The following is a 19149-nucleotide window of genomic DNA, read 5'->3' on the forward strand; positions in this document are numbered from 1 at the left end:
GTTTTTTCTCTTTCGTAGAATACCGGACGAATTATTCTCTTTAGATTTCTTATTTTTAATTTCGTTAGACCTCTCCCGCACCCACATGAGCGTGTCATAAAGAACACAAAGAAAAGAATGGTAAGGTTTCATTCTCGAATGGGAATTCTTCTTTCGAGTAATTTTCTGAAAAAGAAGGCCGTAGATCTTGTTGGTAAGTCGCAGTGAACGTTAGAGAAACATCTGAGGAGTAAGAGGTGTGTAGGTGTAGAAAGAGGGGAAGAAGAGAGTGAGATAGAGAAAGAGGGACAGAGGAGGGTGGGGTTAGTTGAGGGGTCTGCTCTACGTAGGACGAGAGCCTGGCCGGCTTGTTATCAGTCCAGGAGGTGTTATCAGCTGAATGCAGCTCCCTTCCAACCCCCAATCCCTTCTCCGCCGACTTGCTGCTACGTTGAGAGAGAGAGAGAGAGAGAGAACGTTTGGCGAAAAGCTGGGCGGAGAGGAGGCAAGGTTCGAAGGTGCACACTATCTTCCACCCCTAGAGAGATGGCTATAGAGTGCATCTTGCGATAACGAGCCAAGTTAAACAATATCGAGCTATATGAGGGCCATGAGTCTCGACCGAAGATTAACTGCATTTCTAGCTGCGAGATACTTTATTACCCCTCTTGTAACATAGTCTCTCTCTCTCTCTCTCTCTCTCTCCCTCCTCCCTCCCTCCCTCTCTCTTTCTCCCCCCCCCTCTCTCTCTCTCCCTCTCTTTTTCTATTTGGTACTATGTACGTTTATAGGAAATCGAAATTAAATTTTTCTTTAATCGCACATTTACTAAAAATACCAAAATACGTATCTAACTCAAATAAACACATACGATCAAATAAATCATTAGTTTTATTAATACAAATGAATTAAATAACTTTTTCAAAATGTAAGTTTAATGATTCGAATATTATCGAATGAATGATCTACTTATATAGAAAAGAAAAATGTAAATTTTTATGAAGTAAACGATGACAAGGAAATTCTTTTGTGAAAAGTTCATGCTTACATTTTATAGAACATACATATAGCAGACATACATACATACATACATACATACACACATGCATACATACATACATATATACATACATATATACAGACATACATACATACATACATATATATATATATACATACATACATACATACATATATATATATATACATACATACATACATATATATATACATACATACATACATACATACATACATACATATATACATACATACATACACACACACAACTATATCGCGTACTCATCTCCCAAGCCGGTTATTCAAAATCTCTTTCTTGGCCAGAGGTAGATGCACAACGGACGCATTGTGGACGGATTCAGAAATCGCGTCGCGACAAGCCACGTCCTTATCGGTAGCACCGACCGACCAACTCGAACCGCCCAGACGATCATCTTTCTTTCCACCAAACGAAATTTTTCTCTATTTCCCCCTCTCCTCTCTCTCTCTCTCTGTCTCTCTCTCTCTCTCGAGTACACATTCTTCCGTATACATAAAGACCAACTTTTCACTTTCTCGCCTTTATTCAATATCATGAATATTTTCATTCTTCTTACAATTAAATACGATTAAATTTCATCCAAATGACAAAAAAGATATCCGTATATACGATAAATTATTTCTCTATGATCGACGATGAGAAGGAGGTATAAGAACATTCGAGATGACTGCAACGAATCGCAATTTACGAAGAAGAAGATCCTCGGTCCAAGGTCCTGGTGAGAGCAAAAATAGAGCGATAAATCGCAAGATATCGGTGTCTCGGTAGGGATCCTACCGAGAAATGTTCGGAAATGGATCCTAATCTCGTATCCGAGAGAAAATTCGAAAACTATATATATATATATATATACCTATAGATATACACATATGAATATACATGTATATAAATATGACTATATATATAAATGAAGCTTCGAAATATTCGGTCGATGAATCATTGCCAAGTTCTACTATTGATTTCTCTGAATGACACATAGTAATTATACAACATTCTATTATACAACGAAGATATATTTACATGATTGAGTTTCAACTAATCTATAAAAAAAAATTAATTAATTACTAAGAAGAGAAAAAAAGAAGAGAGAAAGAGAAAGAAAAGGAGGATTAGATTCTATAAAAACTATGCAAAGAAAAAGTCGAACATCTTGGACTTCTTAAAGGTCAACTTCCTTATCCTTCGGTTCTCCATTAGACTGACGGATGATACTCGATTAGCCTTCTTCGGATAACGAACGAGCACTCACCGGTAAGAAAGGAAAAAGGTAAGATCACATGAAGAAAAGAAGAAGAGGAGAAAAAAGAGAAGAAAAGATGATAATAGTAAAGAGAAATAAGGATGAAAAAGACACAGAAAGGAAGAAAAAGGAAAAGAAAAGAAAAAGAACAAAAACAAGAAGAATAAAGACAGAAAAAGGCTTCGATGGTACATAAAACATAAGCAAAAACTTTTACTCTTCGCCTTTTTCTCGACGAAGCAATAACAATAACTACTACTATTACTACTACTACTACTATTACAATTACAAATACTATTACTACTATTGCTACTATTGCTACTACTACTACTACTACTACTACTACTACTACTACTACTACTACTACTACTACTATTACAATTACAAATACTATTACTACTATTGCTACTATTACTACTACTACTACTACTACTACTACTACTACTACTACTACTACTACAACTACTACTACTACTACTACTACTACTACTACTACTACTACTATTACTACTACTACTACTACTACTACTACTACTACTACTACTACTACTACTACTACTACTACTACTACTATTACTATTACTATTACAACGACAGAATCAAAGACGAAAAAGGGGGTTGCTTGCAAGCATCTTCTCGAGTAACCGAGAGACTTTTAAGTAAATATAAGTGACTTCGCCGGCACGGTCCAGAGATAATACACGAAAGGCCACCTTCCAGGAATCAGTATTTATTGTGACGCGATTGAGATAGTACACCACCGGTATCCCCACAAATTATGGTTTTCAATATGATGACGGTTCCGTATCTCGACTTACCCCCCTGTGCCCTCTTCCCTTTGCAGTCACACTCTGATATACCCCGTCTTCGTGCTCGTAAACTGTCTAAAAGGTGTCTCACCTTCTTTTTCTTTCTTTCTTTTTCTTTTGTTATGTTTTTATTTTTTGTCTTTGTTGTTTTTCTTTTTCTTTTTTATTTAGCTTCCTAAGGATCGAGTCATCGCGAATACCTTTGACTTTCCTTATCTCTCTTCTCGTCTTTCTTCGTTCCCTTTCTTTACCAACCTTTAACTCTTTTTCATAGAGCCAATGTGAGAACCTTTTTATTATATCTAGTTAACAAGTATCATACGTTTGTGTAATCCCCTATGTATTTAAGTATCTATATTACATATCTATATACATTAGTAATACGACAAATGTCCGCCTTAGTAACGAATATTTTTATTGAAAATAGAGCTGACAAAAAAAATTGCAAGCACTTAGGTTATAGTTGAAGAGTATAGTTGGTAGGAAGACGAGCAGAAGCAGGACGGCTGGAAGAGAAAAAAAACTATGTGAGTGAAGACGAACGGGGATAGGGGTTATAAAGTAATGGGGTAAGTCGTAAACGTAATCGTGCTTTTTCAGGCGTCGCAACTAAACTTCTTGGCGGGGAGCGGCTTAAAATATTTTTACAGCCTTTCCTTCATACAATGTCGCGATATTTCGTGCTTTCGCGCCGTCGATCGGTTCTATATCTCTCTCTATTACTCTTTCCTGACTCTTTTTTACTCTCTCTCTCTCTCTCTCTCTCTCTCTCTCTCCCTCTCTCTCTCTCTCTCTCTCTCTCTCTCTCCCTCTCTCTCTCTCTCTCTCTCTCTCTCTCTCTCTCTCTCTCTCTGTGTGTGTGTTGCGCTTGCTTGCTCGCTCGCTCTTTACGCTCCTTTCTTTCGTGCAATCTTCTCAGAGTCGGTTCAAAGTTTCGCGATAAAATCCGCGATAGCACGTCAGGGGGCGATAGATGAGCAAAGGGGAGATAGCCTTTGGTGCACGGACAAGAGAAGAGAGAGAGAAAGCTCGGCGGAGCAAAGATAAGCTCGATTATGATCCCCGGTGGTTAAAGTCGAAGTTTTTACGGTAGATAAGGTCGCACGAATGGGTTGCGCGAGATAAGCTCGTGTCTTCCTCCTCTCTTCTCCTCTTGTCTCTCTCGCGCGCTCTCTCTCTCTCTCTCTCTCTCTCCATCTCTCTCTCTCTCTCTCTCTCTCTCTCTCTCTTTCTTTCTCTTCCTTCTTTTTCTCTCCTTTATTCTTTCACCCTCTCAATGAACGCTATTTTTCTTAATAAGATCCAACACACCTTCGTGGTTCTACTCGGAATCATTTTTGGTGGTAATTAACCTTCTTTTGCAAGAACACTGACCGACCACACTTGCCGTTTTTTTTCTTATTTCCTTTATCTTTATTTTATTTTATTTCTTTTTTTTCTCTTAGTAAAAATTATTGTAAGAGTATTTACTTTATCGCACTGTCTATCTCTATTTCTCTTTTTATTCGCTGGTTCTACGTAATTAAATAATACGTCTCGGTTATAAAAATTTATGTAACAATTCATGGATTTTCAAAGGGTGGTCGGATGGTGTTACCAGAGGGTGAAGGGATAACATAGAAAAGGGTAAGAAAACTGGACCGAAGTCACGCAACGGTAATAACCTCCAGCAATGCGTACCTATACCCGTATATAGCTATTACATTCTCTTGCTTTGTCGTTAACGTACGTACCGATGTCGTTCTCTTTCTCTCTTTCGAAAGACCGAACGTTATAGGTACACGTTCTCGCTCGTTTACGATGTTCTCGACAGTAGAGCGTTTCGCTTCAGGGAATATGAGCTACCTGGTTACACTGAGATACATGGCTCGGTTGGTCCACCGTGATGTCGTAAATCGTTCGTCAACTTTTCTAGTACGATTATCACGGGAAATATAATGAAACTAACCCGTTACTCGTCTCTTGAGGAAATTTCTAAAGAGCTTGAAAAAAGGATTATGATGATGATGATAATGATGATGATGATGATGATGATGATGATGATGATAATGATGATGATGATTCTCAGGTAGGTAGGTAGGTAGGTAGGTGAAGGTAACGAGACCAGAGAGATCGACCGGATCAGATAAAGCTGGGTAGGACCAGCCAGACCAGATCACTGAGATAAGAGAATTTAATAACCTACTATAGAGTGAGAGAGAGAAAGAGAAGGAGGGAGGGAGAGAGGGAAGATAGGAAGCGACAGACAGGATATAGGATGGTAAGGGAAGCCGCGGGAAGAACGGGGTGCAATAATATCGAGAGATATCGATCTTTAATTAGGCACGCAGCGCGGGAATGTGAGATTAGATCTCGACTAGACGAGTACTGGCCATCTTCCGTCTGTCCTCATCCTCCTCTTCCTTCTTCTCCTCCACCTCCTCCTTCTCTTTCTCCTCCTTCTTCTCTTCCTTCCTCCTTCATCTCTTCATCTCTCTTCCATCTTCACTTTCTATCGTGGCCCGTCGTCGAGAGATCTTTCGGGCACCTCGACGAATCGTCTCCTACCACAATAAGATTCGATCCAGATCCATTTTCCTCTCCTATCTGATCCAAGTGGGCTTCGCGCGAGAGGAATTACGATAACATCGTCATCGACTCTCTCTCTCTCTCTCTCTCTCTCTCTCTCTCTCTCTCTTTCTTTCCTTTACTACCTTTTCTTTTAGGAGTATTTCTCTCTCTCTCTCTATGCCTCTCTCTCTCTCTGCCTCTCTCTCTCTCTCTGCCTCTCTCTCCCTCTCGCGCTCTCTCTCTCTCTCTCTCTCTCTCTCTCTCTCTCTTTCTCTCTCTCAAAATGCCTAACATAAAGAAAAGTTTTCGATACTTCGGATTCAAAGAAAAATAGACATTTGCGAAAAGAAATGTATCGTAGAGAGAAGATAATTTATAGGATAATAGAAAGTGTAAATCTTAATATAATAAAAGTGAGAATGTATTTGAAAAGTAAAAAGAAAAGAAAAAAGGAAAAAGCAATAGAAAAGAAGTAGAGAATAAAATAGATTAAAATTTAATCTGTAAAAAAGAATCATAAATACTAATTAATATTATAATAAGTAATCGGGAAATTTGAATGAAGATTTTTCTTTGAATAAAGACAAATTTGAAACTTAAAATTAAATTTAAGAGAGGATGAAGAAGAGTGGAAAGGAGTGGGAGGGAGAAAAGTGAGCAGTTACGATTTTCTTTTTTCCTCCGTTTGATTCCGTTTGACTCCTCTCACGGAGGAAGTTCTGTTCGCGTGCCTCTCTTTTAACGAGCCCTTAAAGCGTCCATGGACGAGGTCGAAGCGCGCAAATTATATGAAAGAAGAAGAAGAAAGATTTATCGGCCTGAGTGTCTTCGCAGTGTCAACTGGCTCTATCTCTTAATGACTGCCTCATCTTAAGGTTTAATCGTCGACACGTATACACCATATCCCTTGGCTTTTGCATATTCAAGACACGCGTGCACGCGCGCTCGTGCCCTTCAGCTTTTCTTTTTTTCTTATACTTTTTTCTTTTTGGTTCTTTTCTTCTTCTTTTTTTTAATTTTCTTCCCTCGACTTTCTACGATAATATGTAAAATTTAAACGAAAAGTTTGACCTCCGAAATCAAGAATAAATCAAGATTACAGTCATTTATTTATTTATTTTTTTGTTATCAAAATAAAATAAAAAATATACTATTACGAGAAAAACGAATCAATTATAAAGAATGAAAATTATTTGAATATAATCTATCAAATGGCATAATATTATAATAGTATTTGGAATGATTTGAAAAAAATCATTTTTCTTTTTCTTTTATATTTTACATTTTAGTAATTGACATAGACTTCATATGTACATGTACGTAGGAAGTAAAGGTAAATGTTAAATGTTCGTCATTTCTGTCTCTTTCTTTGCCTTCCCCTAATCTTAAATCTTGTTTTTCACGTGAAACAGAAAAAATGTAATGGACAATGGTACGCGTTCTTTCTCTCTCTCTCTCTCTCTCTCTCTCTCTCTCTCTCTCTCTCTCTCTCTCTCTCTTTCTATCTCGTTCTTTCTCGTTTTCTCTCTCTCTCTCTCTCTTTCTTACACACACACGCCGGAAAACGAACCGGTGACAGATGGCGGGTAGAGATAGCGTCCTTCGAAGGTCCTGCTAACCAGCGAAACGACCTACACGGATCCTGTTCCTGTTGCGAGATAAACGAAACAGCTGCGTCTCGGCGCCGATCAAAGATCGTTCTCTTTCTTTCGTTAACCAGAATGCTTTCGAGTCAAGCAACTTTCGAGTTTCGATTCACGCGAGGAGCAGCAACAGCAGCAGCAACTACAACAACAACAATAGCAACTGCTCGCGTGAAAAATGTATCGGCTTACTCGTGAATTTTCTCTCGAGATTTGTAGGAATATCTGACGATCGTAATTATGAGTCAGAAAAAAGAACGGTGGTGGAGATTGGAGAAAGAGAGAAAAGGGGAAGAGAAGGATAACGATCTCGCATGAAATTATGATAGGCCGTTAAAGGCGGACGTTAAAAAAATTAGAGGACTTTCTCGATTAGGGTAGATGGAGGAAGACCTTTGGATTCTAATCCTAGTCCTTGGCTAATCGCTATTCTCCCATCGAACGTTAGAAGATTAGCTGCGAAGCAATCGATAAGATGAGAGTAAGAAAATAAAATGGAAAAAGATTTCTAGAGGAATCGAATATCTTTCGGCGAGACAGGCGGAGCATGTTTCTGTCGTAAACAAATTAGATAGATAAAGATGAGAAGATAAGAAAAAGAAAAAAAAGAAAGAAAGAAAAAAGAAGTGGTAGATAGACGATTATATACATATAATGACGGTCATGGAATCACATGTGAAATGAACTCGATGAAAATTCAAATTTTACAGCTATGATGACTCATAATTGTTAGTATTTTTCATCTTTATAAATCAATGGACATTTAGGTAATGATAATAAATATTCCAATTGTTTCATTGTTAATAATAAAATTGATCGGATCCTTGTATATATTCTATACTGTGTCCATCTCGATCCACGAAATCTCCGGTCGTCCTCGATCATGAGGTACGCTTCAGAAGATGAAGAGGAGGGAGGTAGTAGTATAGTATCGAAGCGGCGTAGAAGCTGATGAGAAGGTTACGACTTGAGCTCTCACTTAGTGGCCGTAGTGTCACGATCGGGACGGCCGCATTAGCATATCTCCACGATGCAGCGTGTAGAGCAGTGGAAAAAGATTAAAAGAGAGAGAGAAAGAGAGAGAAAGAGAGAAAGAGAACGGAAGAGAGAGGAAGAGAATGAATGACGAAGAGGAAGACAGAGACGAAAGCCTAGAAAGGAAGGAAAGAGACAGAAGCATCAGCAGCAGGAACACCAGAAGAAACAGCAACACCGATGGATCTGTAAAACTGGCATGCATCTTTTACATGGGTCGTGGCCCCGTGAAAAGGAGGCTCACATATACGAATCGAAGAAGAAGAAGAAGGCAACGACGACGACGAAGACGACGAAGACGACGACGACGACGACGACGACGACGACGACGACGACGACGACGACGACGACGACGACGACGACGACGATACAGAGAAAGGAAAGAAGAAGAGAACTCACTCAGGACTCACCGGGCCTGCCTGTTACCTGTACGTCGCGTGTTTGCCTACCCGCGTCACGATCAGGATCCTATTTGCATAGCGCCGATGAAGCTGCTACCGTTGTTGCTGCTGGTGTTGCTGGTACTGGTGCTGATGCTGATGCTATGTTCGTTTCTTCTTCTTCTACTTCCTTCTCTTCTTCTTATTCTTCCTCCTACTCCGCCATCTACCATAGTATTTATACTTTCTTTTGAACGACGATCTCTTTCTGAAAATAGTAGAGCACGTAAGCTGTACGTTTACACTTCGACGTCGCGCATTGCTCCGATGTAATATGTATATTCGTTTATTCATCGATAGAGTATACTAGTATCGTATCTTAGTATAATACTAGTAGAATATTCTCTTCTAGTTCTGTCTTTTGCATTTCGATTCGGTCTCAGAGTAACTCTACCGATAATCCTGCCTGATTTTAATTACGTTTACTCGAGTTATTAACACGCGAGATTTTGAGAAAGAGATTGTTAAAGGCTTAAAATTCAATGAAAAGATTTTTATCTTCTCTCTCTCTCTTTCTCTCTCCCTCTCTCTCTCTCTTTCTCTTTCTCTCTCTTTCTCTCTTTAATAAAAAAGTATCCTCATTGTTAAAGTACCGTAGAGAATAATGAAGAGCGACGTCGATTTTATAGAAAAGAAGAGAAAAGAAAAAAGGAAAAAGAAAAACCATCAAGATGAATTGATCGAACGAGTGCCGCAACCGAGAGCACGTGTGTCAAATTTTGACAAGTTGCTTTCAAACACGTGATGCTGTAAATCTTTACGCGTGTTGTTACGTGACCAAAGAAAAGAGAGAGAGAGAGAGAAGGAAAATCAACCACGTGGTAGAAACTTAAGGAAAATTGCCTGAACACAACCACATAGAAATAGGTAGTTTTACATTCTTGAAGCTCTCATTATATCCCTCGTAACTTCAGTTTCGCATTCCTCTTGAAATCAGTGCGTTCATATACACGAACCCACTCCCATGATTTATACTTTTTTTAGTATCTCAAAAAAAATATTCAAAAAAGCAGGAAAAGGAAGTACGCAAGATCTTTACAATCAACGTAGACAATGAAAAGATGAAATACGTTAACGGAAAATGATTATGTTGCTTCGTGATCTGTACAATATCTGTCCAATCAAAATCTTATAAGATCTTATGATCTCATGATTTTTCTTTTTCTTTTTATATTTTAAAAATCAATTCCCTGAGATATATTGTACGATAAAAAATACGATGGACCAACTTGACTAATTTAATTGAATCAAATTCTACCGTTGATGACACAATATAATAACAAAAAAAAAAGAAAAAGAAGAAAGTCCAATAAAAGTGATATTACCGAAGTTATCTTGTCCGCTTCAAACAGATTTACCATTTAAGTTTAAAGATCACAAAAGAAGGTATTGTCTTATCCACTTAAAAGAGGTTCAATATTTCGATTTAAAAGGTTACAAAAGAGAAGTTGTTGTCTAGTCCATTTTCAAACAGACTCAACATTCAGATCTACAAAAGAACAAAAAAATATATTGTTGTCTTCTCATCTTGTCATCGTCCTCTTCAAGCAGATACAATGTCCAGTCGTGGAAGAGCGTAAAAAGAAAAGTAAAAGGAAAAGGAAAAAAGAGAGAAAATAGAAATGACGTTAAACGGGTCGGTTTTTTATGAAAAAGCAAGTCCGAAGAAAGCGGAGGTGTATCTGGGTGGTGGCTTCCACGGCTCGTCCCACCCACCCCTACCCTGTTCCTTCACGATCCTCATACACTCCTTTCCTTTTCTAACATAGCTACAAAGCCCCGAGACTCGGTGGTGTGTATACGGGCGCGGTATCGGTTCCAAGAAAGGCTTATCGGCTCGCGGATATGTTAATGGCGGCCGTGTTTGCCCCTCTCCCTCCCCTTTCGAGATATATTACACCCCGAGTGAAGGTGGTTGGCAAGCCGGACCGTGCTCGTGGGAGAGAAAGAAGCTTGTGTGTCGCGTTGTGAGCACGCGCGCGCGCCCGCGCGAGCGTCTGCACGCGGTGGTGTTTCGCAGCCCTCTCTTGATCACCAAGAACTCGCATGCACACGCAATTAAGAATTGCTGCTTGAGAATAAAAGACAGACAGAGAGGGGAGAGAGAAATGGTTAAGAGCCAGTATTACGCTTGAAAAGGATAGAAAGAAAGAGATGGTTAGGACGAAGAACGTTGCTTACCATCTCTCTTTCTTCATTGATGAACACTTATTTAGAGAGACAAGGAGAACACGAAGGAGGCTATTGATGCCAATACTTGATATCTTCGACGTGAGTTCTGCTGGCCTTTGCTCTAGACCTTCACAGAAGTCATCATCCTCTCTCTCTCTCTCTCTCTCTCTCTCTCTCTCTCTCTCTCTCTCTCTCTCTCTCTCTCTCTCTCTCTGTATATATATATATATATATATATATATATATATCTTTATTTAATCTAACAATTAAAACTACCACTTGATCTAATTTATCAAACATTTCGATCGATTTTACTCATTCATAAACTAAATAATTCACGAAGAATCATCAGTATCGTGAAGCTGCGAGAAACGAAAGGCGTCATTAATCAGGTGCACGTCGAAATCTTATCGATTCTGTACAGGACTGAGATCAACCCAGCAGCCCTTCGGCAAGTCCGTTCGTAATACGTAAGAACGATCCTGAGTGAGTTACGTGGAGGGGGATTTCGAAAGGTTCGAAGGGTGTTGAGAACGTAAAGAGAGAGAGAGAGAGAGAAAGAGAAATAGAGAGAGAGAGAGAGAGAGAGGTGGGGGAACGACTAGCGTGGCGAGAAGCCATTAGAGCTTCGGACAGCTAAAGAGACGCATCGTTTTATGTGCGTGTCGTTCTTCCTTCTCGATCGATTTCCTCCGATAATCGACTTCGAGATCATGGTAGTTTCACATGAATCGTCGATCTCTCATCGTCGTCGTCTTATGAGAAAATGTATATTCATATTATCTAGCAATTAATCATACAAATAAAAAATAACAAAAAAGAAACAAAATGTAAAAAAACAAAAGAAATAGGATTTAATAACAATGCTTGATTATGTATTATTAATTTTGTTTGTTAATTTCAGGGGAGGATGAGGATTGGAGCGACTCCGAAAAGACCCCATCGGTGAGCAGCGGCGTCGAGGGTGGTGGATCGGCCGTGTCTAGTCCAGTTGGAGCTACAAACGTTGAGGAGGACTCTAGTTTACCACCACCGCCGAGACTGAACGCCTCCTCTTCTTCCTCGAATAGTATAATCTTTAATTCAGCTGCCGATGACATCAAGCAACGATTTAATGTGCTTACAGAGAACGCTCGAAAGCGACTCACTAGTCTCACCGAAGAAGTAAGCTAATAGATTTAATTAGTTTTTCGTTTATTTATTTATATTATTTTTCTTTTTTCTTTTTCCGAATTTAAATGACAGAGTCAACAATTGATCAAATTGTTCGTAGATCACGAGAGAAACGCAGAGAGATCGGCACGGATTGTCGAGGGTCGTTCGAGAATCCAGTCCGAAGGAAATCGACGAAGAATCGTTGAGCGTAGTGTTAGTCAAAGATGAAGAATGTCAACAGAGGCCACCGTCTTCATCGTCAACTTCATTAGTAAGAAGAAGAGAATCAAGCTCCAGGAGAGATTCCGAAGATTCCACGAGACGCACGAGTACCACATCCAGCATCGTGGACGAAACACCTCCAGATCCGAAAAAGATGAAACTCGAAGAAGACGTTGCACCAAGACTGAGACTCAATGCTAGTCTAGCGACGGATCCGGCTCTTCGGCCTGCCGCCGTCGCGGCGCTTACCGTCAAGCCTGAAAACGCATCGCCGCCTAATCCCGGTCCACCTTTACCTGCTGGCCTGCAGAATGGTAAATCTACCTCGAGAGATCTTTCAAACTACAAAGAAATCGATATCCTCGCGATAACAAGACCTAAACTATCTTAGAAATTTCTTTCTAGATTGTAGTTCTTCATTGTTACTAGTTATTTCATATGATCATTATCAAAATGACATGCCTAGATTGAGAACGTGATACTAAAAAATTGAAATTGTGATTTCAGCGATTGCATCGGGTCGTTTGTTCGTCCTGCCAACTGACGGAAAAGAAACGATCACCGTTGAACCTGCCAGACCAGCTCCCCTGATCTGTCCACCCTGTGGTATTCGTTTTAGTTCAGCCAGCACTTTGGAGGCTCATCGTACCTTCTATTGCGCCCATCGACCGCGTCTCGAAGAGGACACGACTAACGACGAGGACGAGGAGAAATCGAGCAAGTTCGAAGTACGGAAGGCCTACGCTTGTCCGCATTGTTCGTACAGTGCCGACAAGAAGGTCTCATTGAATCGGCACATGCGAATGCATGCGGCATCTCCGGCACCACCGACGATCCCAACGGTAACGGCTACGACAGGAACGACGCCAGGAAATAATTCGACGACGGCCTCGAATGGTTCCCTCAACGAGGAAGCCGAGAGATACTGTCGCAATTGTGACATCAGATTTAACTCCCTGAAGACTTATCGGGCTCATAAAACACATTACTGTAGTACCAGGCACGTTGTCAAGGACGGTGCACCTCCGCCACCACCTCCTGCAACAACAGGAGCATCTTCCTCGGCTAAAGCTTCACCACCTACGAGTTCAAGTCCTGGTGATTCTCCGCCACCACAGCCATGTTTGGCATTACCTACCAATCCGATTCTCATTGTGCCGTATTCCCTCATACGTGGTGCCAGTGTGCTAGCTGCACCAGCTCTTCCTGCTCCCGATACGGCCTGCTTTCTACTGCCAAATGGATCCTTGCAACCAATGATGAGAGGCTTAGCCAACACGAATACCGTCACCGAACCACCAGCCGTCCTTAGAGCAGCCAACAAACCTACCACGCCAGCATCGCTCGTTAGTTCCTCCACCTCGCCGTCCGTTTCGACACCTCTTGATCTCAGCGTTAGAAGATCACCGACAGCACATCAGGACGAGAAAGAAAATAGAGTATCGCCGGCTCCAACTTCACTTCCTCCACCACCAGGTAGCCCGAGATCGTCCAGAGGTAGTGCCAGTCCACGAGCAAGGTCGATCGGTACAAATCAAAGCAGCAGCACCGGATCTGCACCTCCACCACCTCAAACCGAGCTAGCTCTTAGACTAGCTGAGTTACCACCTCCTCCTGTTCCCGTGCCCGTACCTGGTGTCCTCGTTAAACATGGTGTGTCCAGGTGAGTCTGTACTCTTATTAAAAACAAGAAAAAAAGTTCTTCATTCTTCTAAAAGGTCCTACTTTTTAAGATATTATTTATAACCAAAAAATATCATTTCAGATGCAAAGAGTGCAACATCGTCTTTTGTCGACACGAAAACTTCGTTGCTCACAAGAAACATTATTGCCAAGCAAGGGAAACGACTGTGAGTAATAGCCCTCCACCGCCTAGCACTCCTTCACCACCACTGGTGCAGTTAATCTGTGCAGCATGTGGTATTAAATTCGCTTCCATGGATAATCTCGTTGCTCATCAAGCTTTTTACTGTCCAAAGAGGCCCGAATCGCAAGAACACCATTCTCGGTGCACCAAATGTAAGGTGGGTAAACAATTAAATAAATGAATAAACAATCGAACGTTTGTTGCATTCAACAGAAATATGAAGAATATAAACGTTTCTAGGCGATAATCGAATCAGGTAGTACGCACACGTGCAGTGGTGGACCGACTAGTGGTTGGCGGTGTCCCGTATGCGGTGCTGTCAGTCCAACGGCCGGTGCAGCGCAACGTCACATGGATGCTCATCAAGGTGTCAAAGCGTTTAGATGTACGATTTGCCGTTACAAAGGGAACACATTACGTGGCATGCGAACGCACATAAGAATGCACTTTGAGAAACGTGGTACGGATCTTCAGGTATGGTCATCCATATGAGACATTGAAAAATTTAATCAACGTTTCTTCGAAATGGAAAAGAACAAAACAAAAATAAAAAAATAAAAGAAACAAAAAAGATACATGACGAAATTACTTTCTTCCCTTAGGAGGAAAATTACATAACATGCGTACTCGACGATGAAGCAGTTCTTCCTACTCCTGAACCTGCTCCTGCCACCACACCGGAAGAAATACCAACGGAAGTACAGATCAATGGGAAGAGTGAAGTTCGTAAAAGTCCTCAACCACCAGTTTTGCCACCACCCGCGGCTGTGACCAGTAAAGTGAAGCAAGAACGCGAGGAGAGTCCACCGCCTGAGGAAAGTCTCGATCCTAACAAAACTGGACCGCGTTATTGTCGGTCATGCGACATAAGTTTCAATTACTTGAGCACATTCATAGCGCACAAAAAGTTCTATTGTTCGAGTCACGCCGGTGAGGCGAGTAATAATAATAACAATAATAACAATTCGAGTAGCCACGCCACGACTCCGCCCAGCGGTAGAACCGAGGCATCCGTACTTTAGATTATTATAACATACGACGTGTTGGATAACAATGTCCATCCTCAAAAGACATTTCATCTTCGCGTTGTTTTCTCTCGGATTAATGAAAAACATGGATGCGAACGTGTACGACGATGGGTCTGTTAATTGTTGCCAGTTAATATATACATATAATACGATAGCGATTACAGATTAACCGACTTAGTTGACTACCATCATGTGATTTTTGTCGATCCAGGGAATTGTTCGTACTTATTATAAGCTGACGAATCGCATCAATAATGTGTACATAAGCACTCTCGTATATAGAATTCAAGGAAAATTACGCGAACGATAATAAAGCAGCAAAAGTGTCGCGGGCCGATCGATCCTTCTGTCAAATCGTTTACCGTTGGATCGATCAAATTATAAGATATAAATCATATCGATCTTATGGTGACGCTTAACGTATCATTCTTCTTGTATATAAAAGAATAATTGCGGTTAGATGAGATGATCGGTACGCTTATCTCCTTAACCACGATCGACGATCCGATTAAAGTTGTGCAATCTCATGACTATTCAATAATCTCGTAGTATATAGTAATTATCGACATACCTAAGGTTAAATAAAGATGATTAAGTGAGTGTAAAATGTTGTACAGTAGATACTTAGAGTATTATGGAAAGGTAGAAACGATCTTAAATAATGATACCAATCTCAATTTTTGAATCTATTAAGTTACGTCGGCGATATAGGGTTACATACATGTATATACAGGATGGTTATGAATAACTGATGATTTCATGTGTCGTTGTTTATATGTATTTCCCTCCTTTTTCTTGGGAGCGTAAAAGTTTAGCAAAAAAAAGTTTGTCTATCTACAGCGTAAGGAAGAAAAGAAAAAAAGTTAGAAAAACACATTTACGCGAGTCACATTCAGTTATCCTTCGAAAATTTCCTGTATAAATATGTAGGTAACTAAGAGGGCGCACTCACACTTGTTGGGGTAACTAGTGCATCGATGACCGTTCCACGAACGTAAGTGAGTTTGCCAAAAAACATTATTATTTAGGCAAATATTTTCTACCGAATTTTCGTTCTGTCTCAGCACACGAATTACATTGCATTACATTATGTTACATTTTTTTAATTTATAAAATTATAGTCAAATTACCATAGTTTAAATTCCGATAAAAATCGGCGAACTTTTAATGACACAGTTTACATAAATACATACACACAGGTACATATAAACACGTACACACAGATACATAACATAAACATGAACACACATATACAATCAAAAAGCACCGCGAGTACTTGTATACAAGTCATGTCTCATTGCGAGCGCGTAAATGTAAAAATTAGAGTTAAGGTCATGTTACGTGTATACGCAGTACTACCCATATCATATGACGAGTTCATTAAAAAGACATCAACTTCTTCGTGTGAAGACCTCATGATAAAAATTTGATAGGAGTTTAAATATTAATTAATACGGAATTCTGATGCAGAAAGTGCCGTCAAGAATATCGGCTATTTACTTGATTTAAATAACTTCCTACGATTATTGTTGACTTTCATATACACAATTAATGTAAAATGCTTTCTCCCGATAAATTTATATAGAATGTATTCTGAAATACTTTCATGAGAGTATTCTTGTTATATTATTTATAAAGCAATACTTATTAATTAATTCCCTCAGAAAGAAAAAGTGGTCGGAATTTATTACGCATAAACCTTGAATATGAAATTTAACATTATATAGCGGAAGATAACTTGTTGCGAAAATTTGTAAATCTCTATCCGGTACTTCCATCACGTTTATATAACGTGGCATAGTGTTACGCATCATTCTTTCAATAAGAATAATTTTCTTTTTCATATTTCTAAACATCTTCCTTTGTCAAACATCTTGATGCTAGGCTTACTTTATTGTTTTTATTTTGATAGATGAATTTTACACACAAGATATATCTATACAAATATGTAATAAATATATAAACATGCAAATAAAATTCTACAACCTTTACAAACCATAATTATTTTGTTGCAGGTATTAAAATAGAAGAAGCCAAAGGAATAGAGTATCTATAATAATTTCACTTATTATTTAATTAGATTTTCATTTTATCCTCCTCATATTCAAAATATTTTTTGTTTTGTTTCAAATGATATACATTACTAATATAAAAATAATCAAGGCATACTGTCACAACTACTATTACATTTATCACACTTGTCACACTAATATAGATAAAGTATAAATGAAGATAATATAAGTATAAAATGCAATCATAATCATAAGACATACATTTTAAAAACTATCTGCCGCAAATACAAACCTAGTGATATATTCATTGAGGGCCTTTTACACAATTATAATTATTCCACATCTTTACCAAGATAATTTTTCTAAGGATATAATATCATGGTCATCGTCATATGATGCAAAAAACACCATCACTTGAATCACTTTCAGCACCACTCAATTCTTGTTTTATTTGTGCTTTATACCGTGCATATTTATAACCATATTGTTCCACATCATCCTTATTTATAGCACATACAAAATCATCTTCGCTTGAAAGATCTGATGATTCCTCATCATCTAAGTTAATTTTCATGACAGCTCTTCTCATGTCGTCTTCATCTACAGATAAATCTGAATGTTCAGTATCCGGATAATCATTCCACCAGTGAGATTCTGAATTGGAATCTTCAGTTTCATATCCATTACTGGAACCATCTTCGTCTCTATTCATATCAAATACAAATTCTTGTTCAAGACCATGAATAGATACAATATCATCTATTATCATATCACTACCCGTTTGAGTATAATACAAGTCATATACAAAATTTTCTAACTGAAACAAAATAAATATATGCACATATATACAAAATGTTTTATATAAGTAATAATAGACAAGAAGGATATTATCACGTACCGTTTCAGAATCTAGATTTTTTGCAGTTGAACACGAAAAAGAATCTTCAACATCTATTACAGTCATAGTATCTTCTAATTCATTAGTATTCAATGTATCCAAAGAACGACAACAATTAACGACTTTGTATCTATTCTCGATAGATTTTTGTTTAATCCTTTCGCGTATTACATTCTTAACATCCACAACATGTTGCTTATAATTTGCTTTTAATTCATTTTTACCTACTGTTTTTACTAAATGTTCAATCACATCTTCGTTCTAACAAAACAATTAATATTGGTTTTAATTTATTTATTTATCATATAGTGTATATATTATTTTTTGAAAAAGAAAAACTCACCTGATTCGTGATTGTTCCAGCGAATTTCACAACCGCAGTTACTGATGTTAAATCAGTCGCATTTTCAGTCTCATCATTTTCGGTAGTTTTACATCGTTTACATGCGATCACCAAAGCATTTAACGGTTCATCGTTGTGTCTACGTTTAACGCGTAAAATTGCAGCCATTTTTGTTGTTTTCTTAAAAGCAAACAGGGCCTCAAATTAAAATTTAGAATAAAACGCTATCTAGCATAAGACACTGTGTTGGAAAATGTAAAATGTCGATAATGCAGAAATATTTGCTTTTCTTTTGTTAATAAATAAATCCTGAGCCAACTAAAAAAGGCTTATAACGCGTCTATGAAGTAGTCCACCGTTGTACGAGTTTCAATTTCTTCACATTGTGAATCATCGATAAACTACTCTGTAGATACATATACTGTAAACCATTACGCTGTTCATCACCTTTCGTTTGAAGAACGTGTGGCGACCTCGTTACGACTGTTACACCTCCTTCGGCAAGACATATAACTAACACGTCTCTGTGCCACCAAACGCACACGTGGGAAACCAACCAAACAAAATGAAAGACAACAAAGACGCCGAAAATAAAAGAGACGACAAAAGATGCCGGGAACAAAAAAAGAAATCATTCATTCTTTCTTTGATTCTTCTTAAGATTACAGCCATAGCTACTGAAAGTGATAGTCCGAT

The 19149-nt window shown here is 38.8% G+C and overlaps 2 protein-coding genes across 4 annotated transcripts in view; one reads left to right on the plus strand and one right to left on the minus strand.

Moving 5' to 3' along the window:
- The window catches only part of LOC124423084 (zinc finger protein ush), a 132715-nt gene extending 117002 nt beyond the window's left edge, over positions 1-15713 (plus strand). For 2 of the 3 annotated variants that reach the window (XM_046960428.1, XM_046960427.1), the window contains exons 2-7: positions 11833-12092; positions 12202-12619; positions 12813-13968; positions 14071-14329; positions 14413-14646; positions 14775-15713. In XM_046960428.1, the coding sequence (XP_046816384.1) occupies positions 11833-12092; positions 12202-12619; positions 12813-13968; positions 14071-14329; positions 14413-14646; positions 14775-15194 (2747 nt within the window). In that variant the 3' untranslated portion in view covers positions 15195-15713. Of the gene's footprint in view, positions 1-11337; positions 11697-11832; positions 12093-12201; positions 12620-12812; positions 13969-14070; positions 14330-14412; positions 14647-14774 lie in introns of those variants that run through there. The other variant, XM_046960426.1, reaches the window with a different exon arrangement.
- A 613-nt stretch (positions 15714-16326) lies between these two features.
- On the minus strand, positions 16327-18907 carry LOC124423085 (probable RNA polymerase II nuclear localization protein SLC7A6OS). Its single transcript, XM_046960429.1, has 3 exons — positions 18454-18907; positions 18111-18371; positions 16327-18029 (listed from the first exon to the last, which is right to left on the minus strand). Exons 1-3 carry the CDS (start codon positions 18619-18621, stop codon positions 17601-17603), a joined length of 858 nt encoding a protein of 285 aa, XP_046816385.1. The 5' UTR covers positions 18622-18907; the 3' UTR covers positions 16327-17600.
- Positions 18908-19149: the final 242 nt, after the last annotated feature.

The sequence above is a fragment of the Vespa crabro genome, chromosome 3, assembly GCF_910589235.1.
Source record: "Vespa crabro chromosome 3, iyVesCrab1.2, whole genome shotgun sequence".
NCBI classification, from domain to species: domain Eukaryota; kingdom Metazoa; phylum Arthropoda; class Insecta; order Hymenoptera; family Vespidae; genus Vespa; species Vespa crabro.